This window comes from Penicillium angulare (genome assembly GCF_028827245.1).
Source record: "Penicillium angulare strain IBT 27051 chromosome Unknown utg000004l_segment0_segment0, whole genome shotgun sequence".
NCBI lineage: Eukaryota > Fungi > Ascomycota > Eurotiomycetes > Eurotiales > Aspergillaceae > Penicillium > Penicillium angulare.
Window position 1 is genome coordinate 8,193,252 of NW_026623163.1, and position 22,869 is coordinate 8,216,120.

Consider the following 22,869-nt stretch of genomic DNA (forward strand, 5'->3'; position numbering starts at 1 on the left):
AAGATCAAACTAATCATCACGTCGGTTTCGGTGAGTGTCACGGTCTCGATCGCGGTCCCGGTCATGACGAGAAGAATGAGAAGAAGATTGTCGTGAACTGCTGCTATATCTATCATCTCGCGATCGACGGACTCGGTCACGATCTCTGCGAGAATCTTTGTCGTCATCACGCTCTCGTCGGCGATCTCGATCACGGCTAGACCGGTCGTCTCTCCGGCGGTCATCATCATCGTCATACCGCGAGCGTCTAGAAGAAGACTGGCGACCACTTGAACGACTTCTATCACGACGTGAAGACCCAGTCCTCCGATCAGAGCGATCATCATCACCATAATCGCGTTTGCGGTACTCGCGATCACGATCACGATCGTTATCTCGCCCGCTCTTTTCCAGATTCCGGTCTCGTCTTTCGCGCCAGTCGTCCTTTTCCGGTTGAGATGCAGCTTTCTTCTTCAGCTCTGCGAGCTCTTCCTCCGTCATGTATTCGCCAGTCTTCTTGTTTCGCATCGTGACAGGCATATATACACCCTCGGTTTTTCCATCAGAGTTGTCCTCGCCTGCCTTCCTGGAAGCTTTGCGCATAGCGGACTTTCCCCAGGCTCCAAGCTCAGCTTCTGCGCCCTTTCCACCCGATGAATCCTTAGCCCCAATTCCAAGGTATCCAGGTCGTCTCGGTGGGACAGGAGGTTTGTTCGATTTTTCAACAGGAGCAGAAGAACCATAGTTGCCTCGTCCAACAGATTGTCCGTCTTTCCATCCCATTCCTCGTAGTAGCGCTGCGCCAAATTCTTCCACGGGAATAGCGTTGTATTGGTCTAGCGTTGCGGGTTCAGGACGAGACAGAACGTCTGTTCGGAAAGAGCTCGTTTCGTCGTATCCTGAGAGCGCTTGTTCCTCTTCATCTCTAGCATTCGAGGCCTCAATCACCAGGTCTGATCTGCGTTCGACATCTCCCTTGCTCTCTCGGATCAAAGCTTGCAAAGCGACCTGATCCTCCGTAAGAGGCTTGCTATCTTCGGTAGCTGTAGACGCCTGAGGTTTTGCACCTGTCATAGGTTGATCTTCGCCGGTGGTAACGGGCTTCTGCTCGTTTATTTGGGCAAAGCTAAGTCCATAGGCCACGCTGGGACCCTCCGTTTCAGCCTTCCCTCCCGCAGGAGCCTTCCCGGTCTTTTCGGCCTCCTGCATAGCCTGAACCTCAGCAGGCAGTAAATTCTTTTTGCCCTTCTTTGTATTGACACCGGCTCGGTCGCGCCAGTTGTTCTTGCTCGTGACTGGGATCACCAACGGCCCTTCTTTTTTAACTGCCTCGCCGTCGGCTGTAATAGCTCCACCAGTAAGTGTGTCGAAGCCTGATACTTCCTCGTGCACGGGTGCACGCTCTTCTTCGTCCGAGTCGTCATCGTGTCCAAGTTGTTGGGGTCGGCGAGGAAGAGAGCGGTTTTTATATGTTGGGGCAGCTTGGTTGCGACTTGACTGGAAGTTGAAGCCGGTGTTCTTTGGTGCACCGTTCGAGTTCGAGGAAAATGAGAATGGTTTAGACGGACCGCCGCCATTGCGACTCCCTGGAGCCCCTGATGAAGACATTGCGATGGGGTCACTGTATGCTGTAATAGCGAGAGTCGAGGGGGAAGCCTAAGTTGAAGACTTGATATGGGAGCCTCGACTTGGGCGGTGGCAAAAGCGGAATTATGCGCGCGCTAAAATGGGGCGGCGATCGTGTGGCTCAACTAATCGTAGCGGATATTTACATACACATCTATGTCATTCAAAATATATAGTACACGGCATTCAAACCAGACATAAATATGGATATGTACGTTTTTGCGTAATTTTGTTGATAAATCGGTGAGTAAATGTAGAGATACTCCTATCTCTTTCTAATGACTATGTACGAAAGTTGTGAAGTCCTCCTACTCAGAATTTGCGTATTCACAGACATACTAAAAGCTCGTTCTGTTACGCGGTCGGTAAGATGATTGGATCAAATAATTCAGTAGTATTCAACGAAAACAACGAAGCTGAGGGAAGGAAGTGAGGTAGTAAGGCAATACCTAGTGAAATAGCTCCACGTCGCAATATCGCAGCCTCAGGCCCATCTAGATCTAGATACAGATAGCGATACATCCTTAACACATTCAATCAAAACGTCATTATTCACTTTAAAGCACCGTTACTTGATATATCTATGATGAAAATCACCTGATCATCTTGAACATGCTGCAGATAAATTGATTGCGATAGAACCTGGGCGGTACATCGAGTTATGCTAGAGACCTATCTATCAAGGTCGATGGGGCGGCATCGTCGATTACCAAAATCGAAGAGTTTGAAAAAGACTGTCCTGTTTTGTTCTTTGTTATATATATGTTGAAATTGGTGAATAATTTAGCTTTCTACTGAGAATAAAGGAAAGAAGAATTCGAAATCAAATATAATCCATTGTCCGCTCTAAATTGATAGAAATGATCATGGTCTATGAAACTTGGCAATGCTTTCGCAATCAATCAATCACGGCAGAAAGAACAATCGCTCGCTATCGTCGAAACCGTCCCAAGGAGCTGATCCAACCCAGTCGGATCGCTCATTTGAACAACGGGGCATCACTGGGTCCAGCCAATGTGCTAATTGTTGTGGCCGTTGTTATTTACCGGGGAACACAGGTGCCGGAGTAGTAGTCATTGTAGCCAGCACAGAAGGCAGAGGCGTCATCGCAAGAGCCGCCGCTGCAGCAAGGGTGGTAGTCTAAAATGAAGATGCGAGATTAGCAAGCTTGTTTCTGAATGCTTCATAGTATGGAGGAAGCCTTACTGGATCCGCAGGAAGCAGTGGCAAGGGCGCCGAAGGCAGCAACGAGGATAACAGTGAACTTCATTTTGTTGGTTGGTAGTTTTGAGTCTTAAAGACGAAAAGGTTTGAAAGTTGGATTGTTTTGTTGGTTGGAAGGTTGTTTGGATGATTGGAAGCTGTTGTTGATGATTTTGAATTGGACGAGGAATTGACCTGCTATTTATGCATTTTCGAATCTATAATCGAGTCTCTAAGTTGCCCAGCTTTACTACCTCTAGTCCCCTATGCTTACGGTTGAATGATACTGTGTTTCAAAGTCTCTATACACTTTGTTGTTCGGGTATACTGCATGATCGCCCAGCCCCGGATTATGACGCTATCCCGCCAGCCCCCACTTACCACGAGTAGTAAAGCCAAGGAATTAACCATCAGGGACCTTCTGCATAAAGGACCCAATCGAGTAACCTCGGGCCTCTTTCCAGGTCGAGCGGGGCGCCGATTCACAGAATGTGCCTTTTTTCACTGTCGAGTATGGTCGCCATGCGTGACATCGGGTTCAACATGATACACATTGCCACGACCGCCCTCTTTATTTGACATCATACCAAGTGATTTCAGGAGATAAGCTGCATTTTGACCTCCATATTAATAGAAGTGAAGTCATAGGCAAGATGTTCGCGTCTAGATTGCTGTGTAATGTTGGCCTAGAAGCGCAGGAAGTACTACATCTACTTTGTTGACAATATTGATCTATACAATCCAAGTCGTGCTATCTGAAAACCATCTATAAACTGTGCAGTGTAGAAGCTCAAGTTTAATTTAAAGTAAACACAAGTATCTACAGGTCTTATGGTGATGATCTGCCTATAGACACTATGGATTCGATCTAATCATCAAACCTGAGGGTTTAGATCTTAGGAAGCCGATGAATCCTTCGGGTGTATCGCAGCCACTTCCAAATCAGGTACGCAATACGGCGTGCCAAGATAGATTGGCCCGTCAGCTTATGACCAACTGCGAACTATTGTGGGGCTTCATTAGATCCTGAATAACTCCGAACTCCGTAGACCGTAGCTAATGAGATGGATGTGACAATATGAATCTGACGGGTATGATCATTTATTGCAGAGAATCCACAGTACAGCCACAGGAAGCGGCCCGCCGTCTTTGCCTTCCGCCCCATCCATTCGGCGTCCTATGTCTACAACGAGGACTAATCTACAATTAAAGTGTCATTTGTGTTTCAAATGCGAAGATAGACATTAGCTAAATATGGACTTGAGTATCAGGTGTTTCGCCTCCAGCTGTATGTAGGTATTCGCGATGGTTGGTTTTGCCAATTAAACATCTACTTACCGCATCTGGAAGTCCTAGATTGCCTCTGGTGAAATCTTCAATGGGGTCTATTCTAACAAGGCTGTGGATTATGTAAAGAAGATAGATTATTAAGATCAAGTCCTTCATTTGGCCCCGTCGCCCAGCCAAAATGTCGGTTGCCTGACTTTCTTTCTCCCTCCCAACTTGTCTCCAGACATCTAGTAGGATGGCACCTGACCAGGCTTGATGAAGATTATATGATAAACACTAGATCTAGTCAGCTTTTATGAGCCTACTCTATTTAATAATAGATCAAGTTCTCTTATCCATGCAATATTGTTTAAGTAATTCAAATGATGATTGACTTGTAGTTCATCTAGTGGATCCACATGGCTCGTCAGCCTGATCCGAAGTGGATCAGCCGGAGCTAGTACACGTAGAATTGGGGGCAACGCACTATTCTCCAGGCATAAGGGTGCTACATCAAAACGTCATCTAGTAATGCTGAGATTTCACTCTCAAAGGAAAAAAGTATGGAGTTCGAAACTAATCATACATTTCATGTTCATCAATTCCTGGGTTCTAACCCTAAGCCCAGGATTTTCGCTATCCCAGAATAATACATGCCCAAATCCTTAAGGGATTTGTCACTGGTAGAAGGGGAGCCAGTGTCGTATCTGGTCCATTAATTAATGAACACGCTGGAGGGTGGACATAGAGTAAAGCGCAAGCGGTAACGGAATCAAAAGGGGGTGTAAAGAGGCTGAGAAAAGAGATAATCAAGATGCGCCATACCCTGGACCACCAGCGCAGAAGTAGAAAACAAACAAAAAGAAACAAAGACCTGTCAATAAATCAAAGTAAGGGGGTGAAGAGTCAAATATTTACAGTTGAAGAAAGTAGGAGGTAGAGATGATAGGATAGGATAGGGTAATGGAGGGAAGTGATAAGAGGGGTAGGAAGTGTTGAGTGATATGATTAGCTCGTAGTCGTCTGAGCAGGTGGTGGATGGGGGCTTTTGCTAGAGCCTTGCACGGGACCAGCTTGAGCGCTTCCACTGCGCTGAGTTTGAGGTGTTGCGCTTCGGCTTGCCTGGGGAACGGCGCCGTTCATTGCCGGTGAACTGGTAGGAGCAACCCGGTTTTGCTGATTAGCTTGAGGCACCCGCATCATCGGAGAAAATCCTTGATTTTGGGGTACCTGCATTGCCGGGTTTCCAGTGGGCATGCCAGGCTGTTGAGGGGTTTGGAAGCCTCCATCGTGCGGTACTTGATAGTTGGCTTGAACCTGGTTCATACCTCCAGCAGCAGCATTCATTGCAGCTTGTTGAGACATGCGCTGTTGTTGATACTGGTTGAGTCGGTCTGTGGCCAATTTGTTCACTTGCTCAGCAGGAAGGTTGGGATTGGCTCGCTGAATCTGATTTTGGAAAGTGCTGATGGTAGGGACCACGCCACTAGAGAGGGGATTAGGCTGAGCCATACGAGGAGACGGTGTTGAAACGCCCTGAGGAGTGGCGCCATGGAAAGAGGGACTCTGCATTCCTCCTTGGGCTTGAAGAGCCGCTATCATTGCCGGGTTGTTCGCACCGCCATTGACATTCGGCATGTTCAAACTAGGCGAGTGTGACCCCTGAGGCGCGAACTGTTGGTTGTGAAATTGCTGCTGCGCTTGTTGGGGCTGGCCTTGTTGCGGGACTTGTTGAGATTGCTGTCGAGACTGCAAAAGGCGCTGTTGCTCCTGTAGGCGGGTGGCTTCTCGAATGACACGTGCATTATCTGGAGATGTTTGCATTTGCATGCCAGGTCTGGCCCCCACGCCTTGAGGAATCTGACCTTGAGGCATCATCTTCATAGCCATGGCATTGGCTGGCAGCTGGCCATTGGGCGGAGCTACCCCTGATGACATTCCCTGTATCGCCTGTGGGCGAGTTTGGTTTACGCCAGCGCCAGCCTGCATATTAGGAGGTACACCATTCGGTGTTCCATTAGGCATAGCGGCATTGGCGGAGTGCGGTGGTAGATTGTTGGGGGCTCGGCCTTGCGCGTTCAGTGCGCCCTGTTGTTGCTGATTTGGCAACTGACCAGCACGTTGAGCGGCGAGATTTGCTCTCTGCTGAGCAATCATCTGCTGACGATACTGTTCTTGTCTTTCTTGCAACTTCATTTCGCGGTCATATTTGAGGCGGCTGAACTCGGCAGGGGTTGTGATTGGCGGCTTGGGTTTATTAGCTTCATTGTCCTTTCTCAGCGAGGCGAGATGAGTAGCGTGTTGTTGTTTTTGTAGAATTGTCTCTCTCTTCTTCGCCAATTTACGCATCCCATCCAACAATGCAAGGTGTCGAGAAGACCTTCTCCTGTCCACGCGCAAAGGCTGGGTTGTCCGACGACGAACAGGGGGTATCGCCTGGCCGCCACCATTAGCCTGCTGCTGTTGCTGTTGCTGTTGTTGGGCCGCCTGTTGCTGAGCTAGCACGGTTCGCTGGGCAGTCTCGAGCCTCTGGTGATAAGCCCGGAAGTACTGTGTCTTGGACATATCAGCAGGAAGACCTTCGAGCCCAACCCAGCGCTCAAAGCATTCCCATGGGGTCCGTCTTTCGGCTCCCGAGGTAAATAATGATGGCGAGCTCAGGCAACTTGAGATCAAAGACCAGTTGTACGAATATTCCTTAACTAATCGACGAAGTTCATCATCTTCAGGTAAGGTCCACTGTGAAGATTGTCGCGACTCGAAGAACCCAACCGATGGCATCGGATGTTCAGTTGGTGGTCTAAACGAGTGTCCAGGATGAATACGATCACGGATGGGTTTGTTTTCGGGTCGGAACAGAGCGACATTGGTCTGCTCTGGAGGGATGTCAGTGATGTTAGCCTCTAAATCGGAACCATATTGAGAATAGTCGTATCGGCTTCGTTTGCGAGGGGGTTGGCCATTGTGGAAGGTGATCCTGGTGCTTGCATATTTAGAAACCGGCAGTAACTCCGTTTTCCAGACTGAATCTGGCAGTTGCTTGAAAATCGGGTTTTTGGGATCCGATGGAATCCGCAGTGGTTCGTATAAAGGCAATTCATCCAGCAGCTTCTCGGCGGCAGGGGTCATATCAATGGAGAAGTTGAACTCATCAGAGCCAAGAGAAAAGATAGCTGCGGGAGCAACGGTATCATGAATGTCATGTCGAGATTCTTCATTGTAACCATCGCTAACCGATTCCTCTTCAGCAGAGGGAACGAGATCTGGCGTGGGGTGTGAGATAGCCGCTTCATCACTTGTATCCTCAGGAGAAGGCACGTCCATCTTCGTCGCATCTTGTGTCCCAGATGTCGGCGTAGGAACCTTCGCATTAACCCGAAGTAAAGTCTGGTGCTCCTCGTCGCAATTCACATACTCAGCACACCAGTCCGCACAACTCTTAGCAGCTGCAATTTTCCATTTTCGCTCCTCGCGGAAATCCGTGCGCATCCACTTCATATGATCCAAAACAACATCCCAGTGAGCACCTTGGCGTGGAGGTTCGGGTGATCGCTTCATTTGTCGCAATGGCCATCTATTGGCATTCTGGAGGGCGTATATACGGCGCAATGTTCGACAATCCATCTGTTCCTGGTATTCTAGTAGGTGATTTCCAGTATTCAGAGTCTTATGAGCAGATGCTAGGAGAGTATTCATATTCATTCCCCGTGGGGGCGCATAGGCCCTATTCAGGAACAAAGTGAATAGATAATCCTGCTCTTCGTTCATTTTGACAATAGCCTCCCCCGAGTCTCGGTGAATAAGTTCCTGTGAATCCGCTTTATCTTGCTGTGGGGTCTTATTAGGGAAGACAACGGTGGCGAGGCGAGTTCTCTCCTTCTCACGATCCTTGCGATCTTTTAATCGCATTCGCGAAACACTATCAGGCGTGTCATGTTCACTAGCTGCGTGAGGTGTGCGCGGCGTTTCTCCCAGAATTTCCGAGACGGATTTATGGCGAATGGCGCCTGATGATACGCGAGTCGTCATTCTTTCAGGTTGCGAAGTCTCGGGTTGGGTAGGTGGAATCACTACCTGTTCCTTATCCGCTAATACATTGTCGCCGTTTTCAACGGGTTCTGTTGTTTCAGCAGGGCGCTCGGTGGGTGAGAGATCGTCTGCAACAGATGGGATGGCTGTATCTTGGATTTTTTCCTCCACGTCGTCCGTTGAAGGTGGTTGGTCGACTTCCATTGCGTCCTCATTCGAAACTGTGCCCACGTCATTTTCGTTCACATCCGCCTTAGAAAGCAAAGCAGCCTGAGCTTCCTCCGCATTCTGCATTGACTGTGCTTCCTCCATCCGCAACTGCTCATCGGGAGTCGAGGGTATTAAACTTCGACGAGGATGCAGAGATCGATCATGCCTGGGACTCGGGCGGCCAATCTTCCCAGCCTCTGTCGCTTCCTCGCCTGGACTGGTGACGGGAGATGCAGTGACGGGAGCCGGCGTATTATTAGAGTATGGATCGATAGATGAGGCGGGTGAGAGTGGCTGGTCGGTGGTTGAAGGGCCTATTGTGAGGGTGGGTCGTGGGTCGGTTTTCTTTCGCAGCAGAGAGTCAGAGATACCACCCGACTCCGCTGAGGATGTGGTGATTGCCGTAGCCGGTTTGACTGCCTTCGGGGAGATCTTAACGTCTGCTCCATCCTGTCCTTGGGAGCTGATTGGAATTTCCGGCACTGATATATTTGGTTGTTCAACGCTTGGTTTGAATGGTGCGGCGTCGACCGGAACGCCCTGTCCCAGGAATGCTTGCGGGCTACTAATAGGATCTGGTGAATCGACAATGTCCTTCGTATCTTTTAAAGTTGATGCTATAGACTTCGAAGTTTCTGGCAAGGTCGGATGAGGCTTTTCGCGCTGGGTGGATTTGGTCGGGCTTGAGGGAGCTTCGCCATCTGTGATCGGCGCCGGGGCGGTATCAAGAGGTGGCTGGGGCTTTGTCGCACTTGTTGATGTCGATGCGATCGCTTTCTTAGCGGTGTCTCGCGCGCGCGCGTGGGCAGGCGATGGTAATGTAGATTCGTCAAAGTAACGACCTCTGCGCTAGTGGTAAGTAACGCGCCATTTGGGTAGATGACCAAACAATTAAAATATTGAAAAATATCTATAATCAAATAGGGGGCGGGGGAATGATTTCATGATGGGACTCACCTAGAGAGGTCGTTGGCGTCGAGAAACGCCTGTTCCTTTTGATTATAGAGCGAATCGGCGGTCGCACCCTCAAAACCCACGGTCGCATAATACAATTCGGTCAGTTTTCGCTTACGCGACAACAAACAGTTTCTATCCAGGTATCAGTTCCCAGCCACATTTCAGACATCGCAGAACACATCGACAATAATTTTTCGAATTAATACTTACGCGATCTCATCCTTCTTAGACCGGAGAAGCTCGTCGCGGAGCATGAGGTCTAACTTGGGAACACAGCATCCGATTAACGCGGGGAAAAAAGAAATGGATTGACCGTGGTCATTCAGAACGAAAAGATCGCTGCTTAAGATGGAAATGGATGTGGTTGTCGCGTAAAGCGATGGAGGGCAGGGAAGGGAGGACTTTTCAGTACGGGTTGGCGCGGGAAAAAAGGGAAGTCGTCGGCGAGTGCGGGTTCAGTGTGGTTGGAAGTGTACGGGTACGGTAACATGGTTACTTGGTTTGCCCGCTTGTTCTTTTTAAAAAAGTATGATGAAATAGGGTCTTGGGAATGTATCTGGAGAGTAGGGCAATTATCTTGTTCAATAACAACAAACTGGGAAAATTACATGTTTATTCTAAGATCTTGGATGTTTGAGGTATCTCAGTATCCTTTCTTAAGCAACTTGTAGTGATATGGTCATTAGCTCCGATGTGTTGGCAAAACTGCAACATCCACTTGGTAACTGTGTCAGACACGTATTATGTATTGATACACATTCCATACGCGGAGTCCCGTTTGCAGCTCAGGCATTAAGGCATCAACAAAGAAAGTCAGGCATAAACCTGAATAGTTAACTAAGGGGCAATGTATAAGGCACCAAGGCCACAAGGCCACAAGGCAACATCGAAAGTCTGGAGACCTGCTGGATACACCCTAACTTTGCTACTTACACCTAGGCTAATCCATTTTGGGAATTCTGCTGTATTTGTATTATCGGTTGGTATTAAGGCGGTGTAATTTAAAATGGCGGTCAGGTGAGGCGGTGGACGCCGGACATACTAAACCTCACTAAAACATATCAAAAAAGACGTCTATTGCGGAGTGCCTGGATAATTCTATTTTTTGATTAATTTCAATTATATCTTAACATGTGATTGATAAATGGCATATATTTACTAATCCAAAAATATTTTAAAAAATGAGCTAAAATAGTATTGTTGTGGTGAATCAAACTAGGGGTAAAAATATGTAAAGTTACTATATAAAGGTAAATAACGGGGAAATGGCAAAGTATGGCGAGGTGTAGTGAGTATGTGACCTGCCGTTTACGGAAATATTAAGAGAAGCTGATTGGCTGTTGAGGCCCTATAGTATCCTCAGGAATGTGCATTTTTATTACTCCTGTTACTATATTAATATTTTAAGTAATAATACTATTTTAAACATATATTTGGACACCTCCTCCTCGCTAAAATAAATTTCTTTTTAGAGTATTGTTATTTCCTATCTTCTCTACTATACCCGGAAGTTTAAAGTGATTTGGATATTATTATGTCGCTTGAAACTGATGAATCTCTTGTAACTAATCCTAGGCCCTCTGTTACCCCTTCTCCTATATTCTATGATGATTTTCCTACTACTACTGATACAATTCCTGACGAGGAAGCTCAATTTCTTGAAGGAGTATTGGTTAATACCTCCTTAGATATTGAGCTAAGTTTCTCTCTATTTTAGCTACTTCCGCCCTGGAAACTTAAGTATTCTTCACTAGATGAAGCTCAAACGGAGATGAATCGATTCGCAGCTACCTAAGGCTATGCTATTGTATTAAAACGGTTAAATATCTATCGGGGGGTGAAAGTTTGAGTTACCTATCAATGCTGACTAGGTGGCGAATATTGTGATAACTAGGAACCGGGAATTGATGTAGAAAAACGCAGGAAATACCGTATATGGAAATATGATTGCCCTTTCTAAGTTGTCCTTCGTTTAGATGGAGATATATGGATATTGGATATTTAAAATAGTGGCTATAATTATCTACTATTATTAGCAATTAATATTCCCTACCTTTGTTAAATAGTAGTAAAAAAAGATGTTTAGCTATTGAATAAGCTATCCAGGATGGTCTTTGGTCTTGCTAGATTATAGATTGACTTCGGTAGGAAGGTAACAACGTTATTGTAAAGGATATCTATAATATTAAGCTAGTGCTTAATAAAGAATAACTTGGCGGCTGCTCTTCTATTTAAGTACTTCTCTAAGATCTCCTAAACTTAGGGGATTGGTGTATCCGTTATAGATGTGATGAAGATTATATCTTACTTGCTTTATTTGCTATTTACTGGACTTCTATTGGATTCTTATGTCTTTATCTATATATTCTTTGGATGGATATAATATTTAAAACTAATAAGTTTAAAATGCTATTACTTGATATTACGGGAATAATATTAACAAATCAGATATTTTCTGCTGGTTTCTGCTTTATGGCAGACTCTACTACTGAATCATTTTGTTGGGTATTATAGCAATTATAATTGGTTTTAGCGGTGGAATCAATACCGGAGCCGTTAACTGTGTTTATAGATAAGGAGCTTGTAATTCTTAGTGCGATGGAAATGGTTTTTACACTTAACTATATGCTATGTCTGTGGTATATTAATAAGTGTTTCCTTGCCTATGTATGTACTCCTATTTGGTAGTATCTTGAATGGGAGATCAAAGAAGTTGCAAAAAAACAGGAAATTCTGCCTTTAACAAATGGTTGTATATGGTAGGAGAAGCTTTGTTGATGGGGTAAAATGAAGTAGCTCTGGCATAAAGTTGTTACTGCTTTAACTCCTTAAGATTATGAACAAAAATGGCTGGAATTTCAGTAAACTTACTGTTATGAGATCTTTGCTAAGCTAATTTGTTATATCTAGAAGGAATGGCTTAATCCTATAAATACAAAGATGTTCTTACACTATTATATATGTAATTATCTTTATCTCGGTGAGGTTGCAATATCTCAGAATAAGTCGGTACACTGGGCATTTAAGTGTGATTAATAGGTAATTCTCCTATAATTATTAAGGAATTCTCTACTAATATTTAGATAGGGAACCTTAACTACGCTCCTTGGAGCTTTTGAGATCTTTGAACGGATAATTTAGCGTTAATATATTGATATTTAATATTAATTATATGATTAGATATTTGGATGATTTATAGATTATAGATTCCATACATTTTTACTACCAAATATTATATAGAAAGTTTTAATTCTAGCCATTTGTCGTCTAGAGAAAGAAATTAAAAAATATCTTCCTCTCTATACCGAAAAACCTTAAATTCCTATATTTTGTATATGTGGTAAAGGTAGCGGTATTCTATGTATCTACTAAATAAACTAATATTATACTGAGTGAAAATCACTATCTCTTTATCTCTTCTATCTATAGTGGCAGCTTTAGGCCATTGGGTTATCGCAATTCTACCTAGATCTTCTTCTTGTACAGGAATTAAGAATACGGGATGATCGGAGAAAATGGATATTGCTAGGGTTATATACAGCACCATATAGCTTACAGGGCTTATAGCCACTATCATAGGCTTCGGATTCGCTCCGGTAAGCCCCCCGAGCCCCCGGAGCCTTAGGGGGGTTATAGGGGTGAATCCTAAGCCTATGGGAGTAGTTGGATACCGTTGAAGATGTTGTAGATCGTGAGTTTTATAAGCAATGGTTACAACAAGGCTTATAATAGCCACTAACTCAGCAATCTTAGAGGAGGCTGCTAATATGTGGAAATTGCGGTGTGGAGGGGTATAAAAGGCCTGGGTGTCCGTAGATCAACAGATTTGCTAGTTAATTCGGCTGAAAATGTATTTGCTGGTGTTTTTAAAATTAGTCTCTGTTTCCTCTTTGGGTTAGCTTGGAATGAGTCAACTTGCTAGTATAATAAATGTTGTTAAATCATTAATAAAATGGATGCATTTTACATGGAGATTTTAAGTGTGTGTGTTTGATTCCGGACCGTACTTATGCTGCCGGCAGAATTATGGATGCCTTCGTGCCTTAGGTTGTATTACAAATACGGCGGTGAGGGATATTGGGGTGTAAGTAGTAAAGTTAGGGTGTATCCAGCAGGTCTTAAAGTCTGGGCCACTTCAGGTGTCAAGGCAACAACTTCCTATCGATAACCAGCAGAAAAAAAAAATCCCGTTAAGCTCCAGCTTTCTATCATTGACATACAATCCATCTGTCAACCCACACCGAACAAAATAAAAAATGGCCAAGCGGAAGAGAAACGATCCTCCCAAGGAGGCAGTCCCCGCTCAATCCCCTGCTAAGACTGTCAAGTCCGCACCTACACCATCAGCAACCCCAGATGCAGCTTTGACCGTCCAAGTGATCACCGGTTCTTATGAACGGGTGTTGCACGGTTTCACTGCGGGCATCCCCGCATCTGCCCTCCAGTCGAAGAAGGAAACCTCGAAAGAATCCAAATCTGAGATCCAATGCGTTGATACCTTTTTGTTCGAAGCACATGGTTCTGCCATTCGCTGTCTTGCCCTCTCACCACTTCCCAAGGCTACCGACAAAGCCGCAGCGCAAAATGTTATCCTGGCCAGCGGTTCTACCGACGAGCGTATTAATCTTTACTCCGTCTCTGCCGCTCCACCTGCCGTGAACGAAGACTATCCTACAGTGCCGACTTTAGCCGGAAATAAGATTCTTGAAAACCCGAGAAACCGCGAGTTGGGAGCTCTCCTGCACCATTCCGCCAGCATTTCGGCCTTGAACTTCCCCTCAAGAAGCAAGCTGCTTGCTGCTGGTGAAGATAACAATATCTCCGTATCAAAGACACGTGATTGGAGTGTCGTCTCAACCATTAAAGCGCCGCGGCCTAAGGTCTATGGTCGACCCAGTGGTGACACAGCACCGGAAGGTGGCGCTCCGGCTGGAGTGAATCATTTCGCAGTGCACCCAAGTATGAAGCTTATGTTGAGTGTTGGAAAAGGAGAGAAATGTATGAGACTCTGGAATTTGGTGACAGGAAAGAAAGCCGGTGTGCTGAACTTTGATCGAGAGCTATTGCAGAGTGTCAAGGAAGGCAAATGGAGCAAGGGAGAAGGTCAACGCATCGCATGGAATGCTGCTGGTGAGGAGTTTGCTGTGGCTTTTGAATGGGGTGTCGTGGTGTTTGGAATTGATTCGACTCCCAAATGCCGAGTTGTCCCCAATCCACGAAGCAAGGTTCATCAGATGAAGTATGTTTCGCGGCCTACACAAGGAGATGAGAAGGAAGATCTACTGGCTGTTTCCACTGAAGATGGCCGAGTCATTTTCTATTCGACTGGCGATTTACAGGAAGTCGAGGAGGACGCTGATTCAACCATTCCTCATGCCACCGCAGTCGCTCAAGTCGGTGGAAAGCAAGCCGGCCTCCCGGGCCGTATCAAGGACTTTGAAGTCCTGAGTCTCCAAGATCAACCTAAACAACTTCGCGATGGAATCTTGGTTGTGACTGCCAACAGTGATGGAGTGGTCCGCATTTGGAGAGTCTCCAGCAAAGAACTCGCTTCAGCCAAAAAGGCCAAGGAGAGCACTCCCCAAGTGGGCGCTCTGTTGACCACATATGAGACCGGAAACCGCGTCACCTGTCTGGCATCGTTTGTTATGCTGCCGGCGGAGGATCCAGATACGCTGATCGACTCTGAGGATGACGATGAAGCGGAGGGAGATAGTGACGATAGTGATGAGAGTGATGACGAGTAAATACTCGTGTCCGTATTTGCCCTTTATACCCTTTGTACTGTTAGACCAAAATATATCTTGAGGACAGCGAACATGATCATAATGAGCGTAAAAAAAGAAAATTTCCTAAGCAGCAAGTCATTGTCCTGGCTAGTTTGATCCGTGTAGTCTAAATCTGCCAGTGATTCCATGTTAGCTGAAAACGACTTAGAGCCGTTGCTAGATAAATAAGCTACTAATAGGGTTTGGTGGGCATATCTACCTAGGTCACGGTACTACTCTACATACGGAGGTACATATCTAGGTATAGTTATTGGGCCATATATCTACCTATATGGGTAGATAAAATTTTCATAGATACTACTAGTACTTAATGTTGGCTGAATGTATAAGAATATAGCAAAAACCTTGGATGTCATCTGATGCACCTGGCTAATGTATACAGAGGTGAAGTGTGGCTTCAATAAAAAGATTTTCTCGGCCCAAATGAGTCATGCAGAGAACATCAATCCAGATGTCCACAAACTCAACACCCTTAGAAAAGGCCTGATAGTAGATTCTACCACAATCATACCAAGAACTAATAGTAGATAAATAGTTTTAAGTATGTAAAACTTGAAAAATTGTCGTGTGTGCCATACACGGACTTGATTGTAGAGGCGACACCCAGTCACCGCCCGCTCGCTCTCCACTGCACAAAGCCCCCACCATTACATTCTTCCATTATCATATCGCCCACCCTGCAATTTTCATCCGGCTCACACTCTATCCTCCGCCACTTTCAACCACCCCCTCCTCCTCCTACGCTTCGCGCCGAGACGAAGACCGGCCGTTTTTAACGTGTGCGATACCAATTCTCATTTGCAAATATGGCTGCGAATGGAGATTTCTCCGACGAGAGCCAGCCCGGCTCGCCTATCTTGGACGGCAACAATGCCCAAGAGTTCGACGACCAAGAGCCCCTCGACAAGCCCGTTAAGTCCGCCATGAAGAAGTCCATCCCCCCACCCCAGAAGCAGCGCCCTGAGCTGCCCGAGCAGCCGGAGCCCAGCAGCCTCGACCTGTCAAAATTGACTCCTTTGTCGCCCGAGATCATTGCTCGCCAAGCTACCATCAACATCGGTACCATCGGTCACGTCGCTCACGGAAAGAGTACAGTCGTCAAGGCTCTGTCTACTGTGCAGACTGTCAGATTCAAGAACGAGTTGGAGCGAAACATTACCATCAAGCTCGGTTATGCCAACGCCAAGGTCTACAAGTGTGACAACCCTGCTTGCCCTCGACCAACCTGCTACAGAAGTTACGGTAGTGAGAAGGAAGTTGACCCGCCTTGCGAGCGGGAGGGTTGTGAGGGTCGTTACAGACTGGAGCGCCATGTGTCTTTCGTTGACTGCCCTGGTCACGATATTCTCATGTCTACTATGGTAAGTTTACAGTTAACCCTACACCTTTTTCTGTGCGATACATAATTCTAACTTCTCGAAATAGTTGTCCGGCGTAAGTTCATATATCCTAATCTAAACAGACTTTCCCCTAAATTTTCATCTAGGCCGCTGTCATGGACGCAGCTCTCCTGTTGATTTCCTCAAACGAAACCTGCCCCCAGCCACAAACTTCCGAGCATTTGGCTGCCATCGAGATTATGAAACTCAACCACATCGTTATCCTGCAAAACAAGGTCGATTTGATGCGCGAGGAGGGTGCCATGCAACACTACCAGTCTATCCTCAAATTCATTCGCGGTACCGTGGCCGACGGCTCGCCTATTATCCCTATCTCCGCTCAGTTGAAGTACAACGTCGACGCTGTTTGCGAGGCTCTGATTTCCCGCATTCCCGTTCCTATTCGCGACTTCACTGCTCAGCCTCACATGATGGTAAGGACCAATTCCGGATAAATTAAATGACTGTTCATAGCTGATTCATGGTTCCTTTTACTAGGTCATTCGTTCCTTCGATGTCAACAAGCCCGGTGCTGAGATTGACGAGCTCAAGGGTGGTGTTGCTGGTGGTTCCATTCTGAACGGTGTCATTAAGCTCCATGATGAGATTGAGATTCGTCCCGGTCTCGTCACTAAGGACTCGGACGGAAAGGTGCAATGCCGTCCCATTTTCTCCCGCATTGAGAGTTTGTTCGCCGAGCAAAATCCTCTCAAGCTCGCCGTTCCTGGTGGTCTTATTGGTGTTGGAACTCTCATTGATCCCACTCTTTGCCGTGCTGATCGTCTGGTCGGTTTTGTTCTGGGCCACCGCGGCCAATTGCCTTCCATCTACACCGAGATTGAGGTCAACTACTTCCTGCTCCGTCGCCTGCTGGGTGTTAAGACTGCCGATGGCAAGCAAGCCAAGGTTGCCAAGCTTGCTAAGAACGAGGTTCTCATGGTCAACATTGGTTCCTCCGCTGCTGGCGCTCGGTAAGATACCCTTCAATTTTCCTGACATCTATTTGATGAACTTACGTGAGCTAACCATTTTATCAAATAGTGTCATCGGTGTCAAGGCTGATGCTGCTAAGCTTGCCCTGACCAGCCCTGCCTGCACAGAAATTGGCGAGAAGATCGCCATCAGCCGAAGAGTCGAGAAGCACTGGCGTCTGATTGGTTGGGCCAACGTTGTTGCGTAAGTCATAACTCTTATATTGGGCTGATATCTACTTTCCGAGGGCAATGAGCTAACTGTCTTTTTAGCGGTAACATTCTGGAGCCTGTTCAGCAGTAAAGCTGTTCATCTAGATAAACATCCAGTTCTAAGGATCCTATCAATGGCAGGAGTCTGCCACCATGTCTGAAGAGTTCAACAAAGGAAACTTTGTGTCCTTCGCGGTGGATAAGATTTCGGCTTGATGGATCCAAGGATTTTGCTTCGCGGTGTATCTCAGCGCAGAAAAGTTTTTAACGGTCACGACGAGTCGGAAAAGTGAAGTATGACATTTACAGATATCCCCGGCTAAATAGAGAGGAGGTTTTTTATTATAATCCTGCTCCATCTCCTTGGTCCGGATAACACCCTCGCCACCCTTTGAGATGCTGTCGGTCAGTATCTCTCTGAGGCTGCAGGGGTGGGCCAGATCTGGAGAATGCATGGAGTATCAGGAAATGAGTCACGATGAAGAAGATATGCTTCTTTTTTATCTTGTTGTGTGTTCTAGGGAGTTGTGTTTGAAGAGGTTTCTTTTCTTTTTTCTTTTTTTCATTGATTTTGCGTCTGCATGGACAAGTCATATGTAAATCGGTATAGGTCTTATGCTCGAAAAATGTAGAGTGGAAAGAGTATCTATCTATTCAATTTATGCATGAACATTGAAACGATCAACACGTTAAAAATATACTGGTCTCTAAAACTATTTTACCTTGGGCCTTGCGATCACAACGCAGAAAAGGGCAGGATTTAGTTTAGGCTGTTCAAGTATCTCATTGGATGTGACATGGTAATTAAATGGCGTAAATAGTCATATGCATTCATATCAAACAAAACATCCTACTTTTGTCAAATGTAATCATCTATTCCTTGTTCTCCTCTGCCTTCTCTGCGTCATTTTCATAACCCTCAGTCTTCATATCCTTGAGACCGAGGTCATCTTCCTCCTCTTCAGTACGCTCATACTCTTCAACTGTGAGCTGGGTATCAGGGGCGGGGGCAAATAGATCCTGCACATAGCTGTTTGCCAGAGGGTCCACCAAAGCGAGTGTAAATTTGAGTTCTCCACTGATGGCCTTGTCAAGTCGAGCAAAGAAAGCCTCCCACTTTCCTTTTTCGTTGGTAGACATACTATCACCACCCTTGCGGGCTGTATCCTCAATATCAAAGATAGTAGAGGTTAATTGATCCCGGATCTCGGTCAAAAGACCTTCAACGGTGGTAAATCGGGATCCCAGGGTACCGCATTGCACTAAAATACCTGAGTTAGTACTGTAAACTGCATCCGGGAATTATGAAGAGATTCTTACCTTCAAGCTCGAGCTCTTCACTGTACATGGAGCAAGTATTGGACTTAAGAACGTCTCGGCTTAAGTCAACCTCGTTTTCAATGGACAAAGTAATACGCTTGCCCTTATCGGGAATTGCGCCACCAGTCTTGACTTCATTGCTCTTATATCCACAGTGAGTGCAGACAGTCGCCCAAACTAGAATACCGGGTTACTATCGTGGCATAAACGCTAGAGGAATAAAGATGGTCTTACTGAAAACTTCCTTGAAATGAGGGATAGAAATCTTCTTCATGTTAACCTCACAGTCCTTCGCACAGCCTGGGCAATCCGAAGGCAGACTGTAGACTCCATCGACGAGATCCAGGTCCTCAGGATCACCGAAGTGGGTGAGCGGCTTAGGCGCGGGCTGATTCTCGCCGCTAAGGCCAAGCTCCTCATTCTGTTCGTGGGTACGGGGGTATTCGGTTCTCTTGTACTTATTTCCCTTGTCGGTAGTACTGGGGGCGATCCAAGAGTTACCGGTAATATCATCCAGAGAGATGGTGAAGGGGAAGCCCGTTCCATCCAGGATATCTTTTAACTTTTGAATGATTGGCACCAATGCATCGTACATCTCGGGAGCTTGAGCTTTGCGTAACTCTTGTTCAGAATCGAGACTCTCATGCATCTTTTGTACGAGGCCTTCAATGTTTGTAAGTTGGCCCTCCTTGGGCATCTCAATACCCAGAGACTCAAGCTTGAAGACAGCTACGTCACTGCGGACAACCTGGCGCTGCATATCATCGATGTTCTCAACTTCAAGGACATATTTGCTTCCGAGCTCTTGAATCTGGCCGGCGGATTTGATGGAGTTGTTCTTGAAGTGGCAGTGCGGGCACTCGAAAGACTCAAGAATGATATCACGGAAGAATGGTACACGGAGGAGGAGGAGGCGAGTAGTTCCCTAATAGCCGGTTAGATGTTTTCTTTTCCATTTCAAAATGCGCACTTTTGTAGATTGACAGGGCATACATTCTCATGACAGTTCATGCAGAGACTCTCAACCGACATAAGACCGGTATCATCGTCGCGCTCCACCAGATCTCCCACGTTCTGGAACTGCGACTGTGTAGGCTCGGCGTCGGCGGACATTATGGATGGTCTGTAGTGGCTGCACGGGGTATATGAGGTGAACAAAACCTTGACTGTATCTTCAAGATAGGTACTGCCTTCTGTGATTATTTTCAGATGCAAGTTTCACCAAGGCGAAAAGATGTCGATTCCAGCCCAAGTCTAAAGCCCTAGGAAAAAACCGCTGACCGCCCGGATATTAGAACTTTCTATGACATTCTGCCGTTCGAACTCTGACAAATTTTGAATGAGGAAGGCGGGGCAGCTTGTGCAGGAGGGGCAGATGCAGCTGACTAATGATGTGCATTTCTCCGCCTTTATGCATATACATACAGAAGCTACCTGTCTGTGTACATGGTTCAAATTCTCAAAGAAAAAGCGGCCCTACTCCAGAAAAATGAGGAGTCCTAGCCCTGGAGACAAATGAAAGTATCATTTTCAGTTCACTTTCAAATCTTGATTCAGACCATTGAGCACGTCATATCATTTTTTAAGTTCAAAGTCGTCGGGCATTGTAATAGATGATATATATAGTATTCAACAAGGTCCAGAGAACTTGAATATATCAAGATAAAAATCATAAAATTTCCCCCAAATACACACCCCCACTTCTCCGAGTCTGTAAATGAATGATAAATGGTCTCTGTAGCCATCTATTCTTCGTAGGAATGCCCAGGTTTACCTATGCATTTATCTAGTAGCCCTTTGAACCACTAGTACCCTGGGTCTATCTGATTCAAGTTGATAAAGGCACCTTCTGATGCAGCTTCCGGTTAAGCGTCATAGAGAGCATACAGAAAAAAAAAAACCAAAGGTAAGTAGGTATTTGCATATATTTAGCTCGTAAGTGATGAAGCGCATCGGGAAAATTTCTACTTGTACAGACCTGTAGGTACTGAGTTAACTAAAAAAACTAGATCAGCAAGTAAGAATGGTCAAGGCGCCCCCTGCATCATCGTCGATCCGGCCCCGGATCTGACTAAGGCGCCCGGACAACAATAACACCTAGCCCTCTTTGACATTTCTCTCCCTTGACACTATCGCGCGTTGACAAAATGTGGATTCTCGAGGTAAGTACCTGATGGAATTAATTTCTATATACTCCTCCTTCAATACTCTTTGAAAGGTACCAGCTTGAGAGCTCCTTTGCTAATATTTGTGTCAGCAACTCGCGCGTATCCTCGACCGTCCGCTCTTCCCATGGAAGAACGTGCTCGTGGGGTTCTCCCTGGGCCAGTTCCTCCTGGAAGGTGTCTTGTCATTCCGTCAATATAAGGTCTTGCAAAAGACGGCCCCTCCCAAGGTTCTCGCTGGAGAGGTTTCTCAAAATGTCTATGATAAAAGTCAGGTACGTCGTGGAACTCTCAAGCTCTACATGCAGGTTGGCCTCAAGCTGATACTTATTTGTTTAGGCGTACGGTCGCGCCAAGTCTAAGTTCGGTCTAATCTCGGGTCTCTACGGTCAACTGCAAAATGTCGCTTTCGTCTACGGTGATGTCCTTCCCAAGCTCTGGAGTATCAGCGGCTTGTTGCTGGCACGGTACCTTCCCGGCCAGTTTCAGGGCGAGATCTCTCAAACGCTAGTCTTCATCTTCGGTTTCAACATTCTGTCCACTATTCTGTCGCTTCCCATTTCGTATTACAACACCTTTGTGCTCGAGGAGAAGTTCGGATTCAACAAGCAGACACTCGGTCTCTGGGTCACTGATATGCTTAAGGGTCAGATGCTAGGAATTGTTCTCGGAGCTCCTATCATCAGTGCTCTCCTCAAGATCGTGCAGAAAACCGGCAACTCGTTCTTCTACTACCTGTGGCTCTTCGGTGTCTTCGTTCAGGTTTTCGCGATCACCATCTACCCCATTGTTATCCTCCCGCTCTTCAACAAGCTATCCCCCCTGGAGCCTGGTGATATCAAGACCGGCGTTGAGAACCTGGCAAAGAAGCTGAAGTTCCCCCTGTCCGAGCTTCACGTTATCGATGGCAGCAAGCGCAGCGCCCACAGCAACGCTTACTTCTACGGTCTGCCTTGGAAGAAGCACATCGTTATCTACGACACCCTGCTTGAGAAGAGCGAGCCACAAGAGGTTGTTGCTGTTCTGAGCCACGAACTTGGACACTGGAGCTTGAGCCACACCACCAAGCTTTTCGGCATCGCGCAATTCCACATGTTCTACATCTTCGCCCTGTTCTCTGTTTTCGTCAACAACAAGTCCCTGTACCAGTCCTTCGGCTTCATCAAGGAGCAGCCCATCATGATTGGATTCCTCCTGTTCTCTGACGCCCTGGCGCCTATGGACGCTGTTGTCAAGCTTTTAATGAACATCCTGAGCCGCAAGTTTGAGTTTGAAGCTGGTGAGTTATCTTCTAATCCCCTGTGACCCGCGCCGAAAATACTTACTATCTACTAGATACTTTCGCCCAAGGCCTTGGATTCTCTGACGAGCTTGCTTCATCGCTGCTTAAGTTGCAGATCCAGAACCTGAGCACCATGGAGGCTGACTGGATGTATGCCAGCTACCACTACTCACACCCAATTTTGACCGAGCGTCTTGCTGCATTGGGCTGGAAGGGTGGTAAGGTCACTGACCTCAAGGCTGAGGACAGCGAGAAGCCTGTGAAGGCCGCTGATCGTGAACTGTAAATGGGTATTAGCTTACTCGTTGCTCAAATTCTTACTTTGAAGTATTGATCTTGATTTATTCTAAATTCATGATGGGATTTCTGAAATCTTCATGTCTATGAAATATAAGAGCGGGGAAAAAGAAAGAAGGAAAAGCAGGGCTGGACAAGGCTCACGCTTTTCAGAAGATTTTAAACCAGATATAGTCTATT

General features: G+C 46.2%; 6 protein-coding genes across 6 annotated transcripts; 3 read left to right on the forward strand and 3 right to left on the reverse strand.

Moving 5' to 3' along the window:
* Positions 1–9: 9 nt before the first annotated feature.
* Positions 10–1,587, reverse strand: spp2 (spliceosome ATPase-activating subunit SPP2; the record flags this gene model as incomplete). The annotated part of the gene is made up of 1 exon (XM_056923186.1): positions 10–1,587. The coding sequence occupies one exon, from the start codon at positions 1,585–1,587 to the stop codon at positions 10–12; it is 1,578 nt and encodes a 525-aa protein (XP_056781223.1).
* Positions 1,588–5,085: 3,498 nt separating this feature from the next.
* On the reverse strand, positions 5,086–9,527 carry eaf1 (MYB and HSA domain protein; the record flags this gene model as incomplete). The annotated part of the gene is made up of 3 exons (XM_056923187.1): positions 5,086–9,160; positions 9,274–9,405; positions 9,484–9,527. The coding sequence occupies 3 exons, from the start codon at positions 9,525–9,527 to the stop codon at positions 5,086–5,088; spliced, it is 4,251 nt and encodes a 1,416-aa protein (XP_056781224.1).
* A 4,002-nt stretch (positions 9,528–13,529) lies between these two features.
* N7478_006974 (putative 60S ribosome biogenesis protein Mak11) lies at positions 13,530–15,020 on the forward strand (the record flags this gene model as incomplete). Its single annotated transcript, XM_056923188.1, has 1 exon — positions 13,530–15,020. One exon carries the CDS (start codon positions 13,530–13,532, stop codon positions 15,018–15,020), a length of 1,491 nt encoding a protein of 496 aa, XP_056781225.1.
* Positions 15,021–15,868: 848 nt separating this feature from the next.
* On the forward strand, positions 15,869–17,716 carry N7478_006975 (translation initiation factor eIF2 subunit gamma; the record flags this gene model as incomplete). Its single annotated transcript, XM_056923189.1, has 6 exons — positions 15,869–16,423; positions 16,488–16,496; positions 16,549–16,875; positions 16,940–17,412; positions 17,483–17,617; positions 17,686–17,716. 6 exons carry the CDS (start codon positions 15,869–15,871, stop codon positions 17,714–17,716), a joined length of 1,530 nt encoding a protein of 509 aa, XP_056781226.1.
* A 782-nt stretch (positions 17,717–18,498) lies between these two features.
* On the reverse strand, positions 18,499–20,058 carry zpr1 (zinc finger-containing protein ZPR1; the record flags this gene model as incomplete). The annotated part of the gene is made up of 4 exons (XM_056923190.1): positions 18,499–18,887; positions 18,946–19,122; positions 19,180–19,870; positions 19,939–20,058. The coding sequence occupies 4 exons, from the start codon at positions 20,056–20,058 to the stop codon at positions 18,499–18,501; spliced, it is 1,377 nt and encodes a 458-aa protein (XP_056781227.1).
* Positions 20,059–21,092: 1,034 nt separating this feature from the next.
* On the forward strand, positions 21,093–22,678 carry N7478_006977 (zinc metalloprotease; the record flags this gene model as incomplete). The annotated part of the gene is made up of 4 exons (XM_056923191.1): positions 21,093–21,107; positions 21,203–21,385; positions 21,450–22,389; positions 22,446–22,678. 4 exons carry the CDS (start codon positions 21,093–21,095, stop codon positions 22,676–22,678), a joined length of 1,371 nt encoding a protein of 456 aa, XP_056781228.1.
* Between the last annotated feature and the right edge of the window lie 191 nt (positions 22,679–22,869).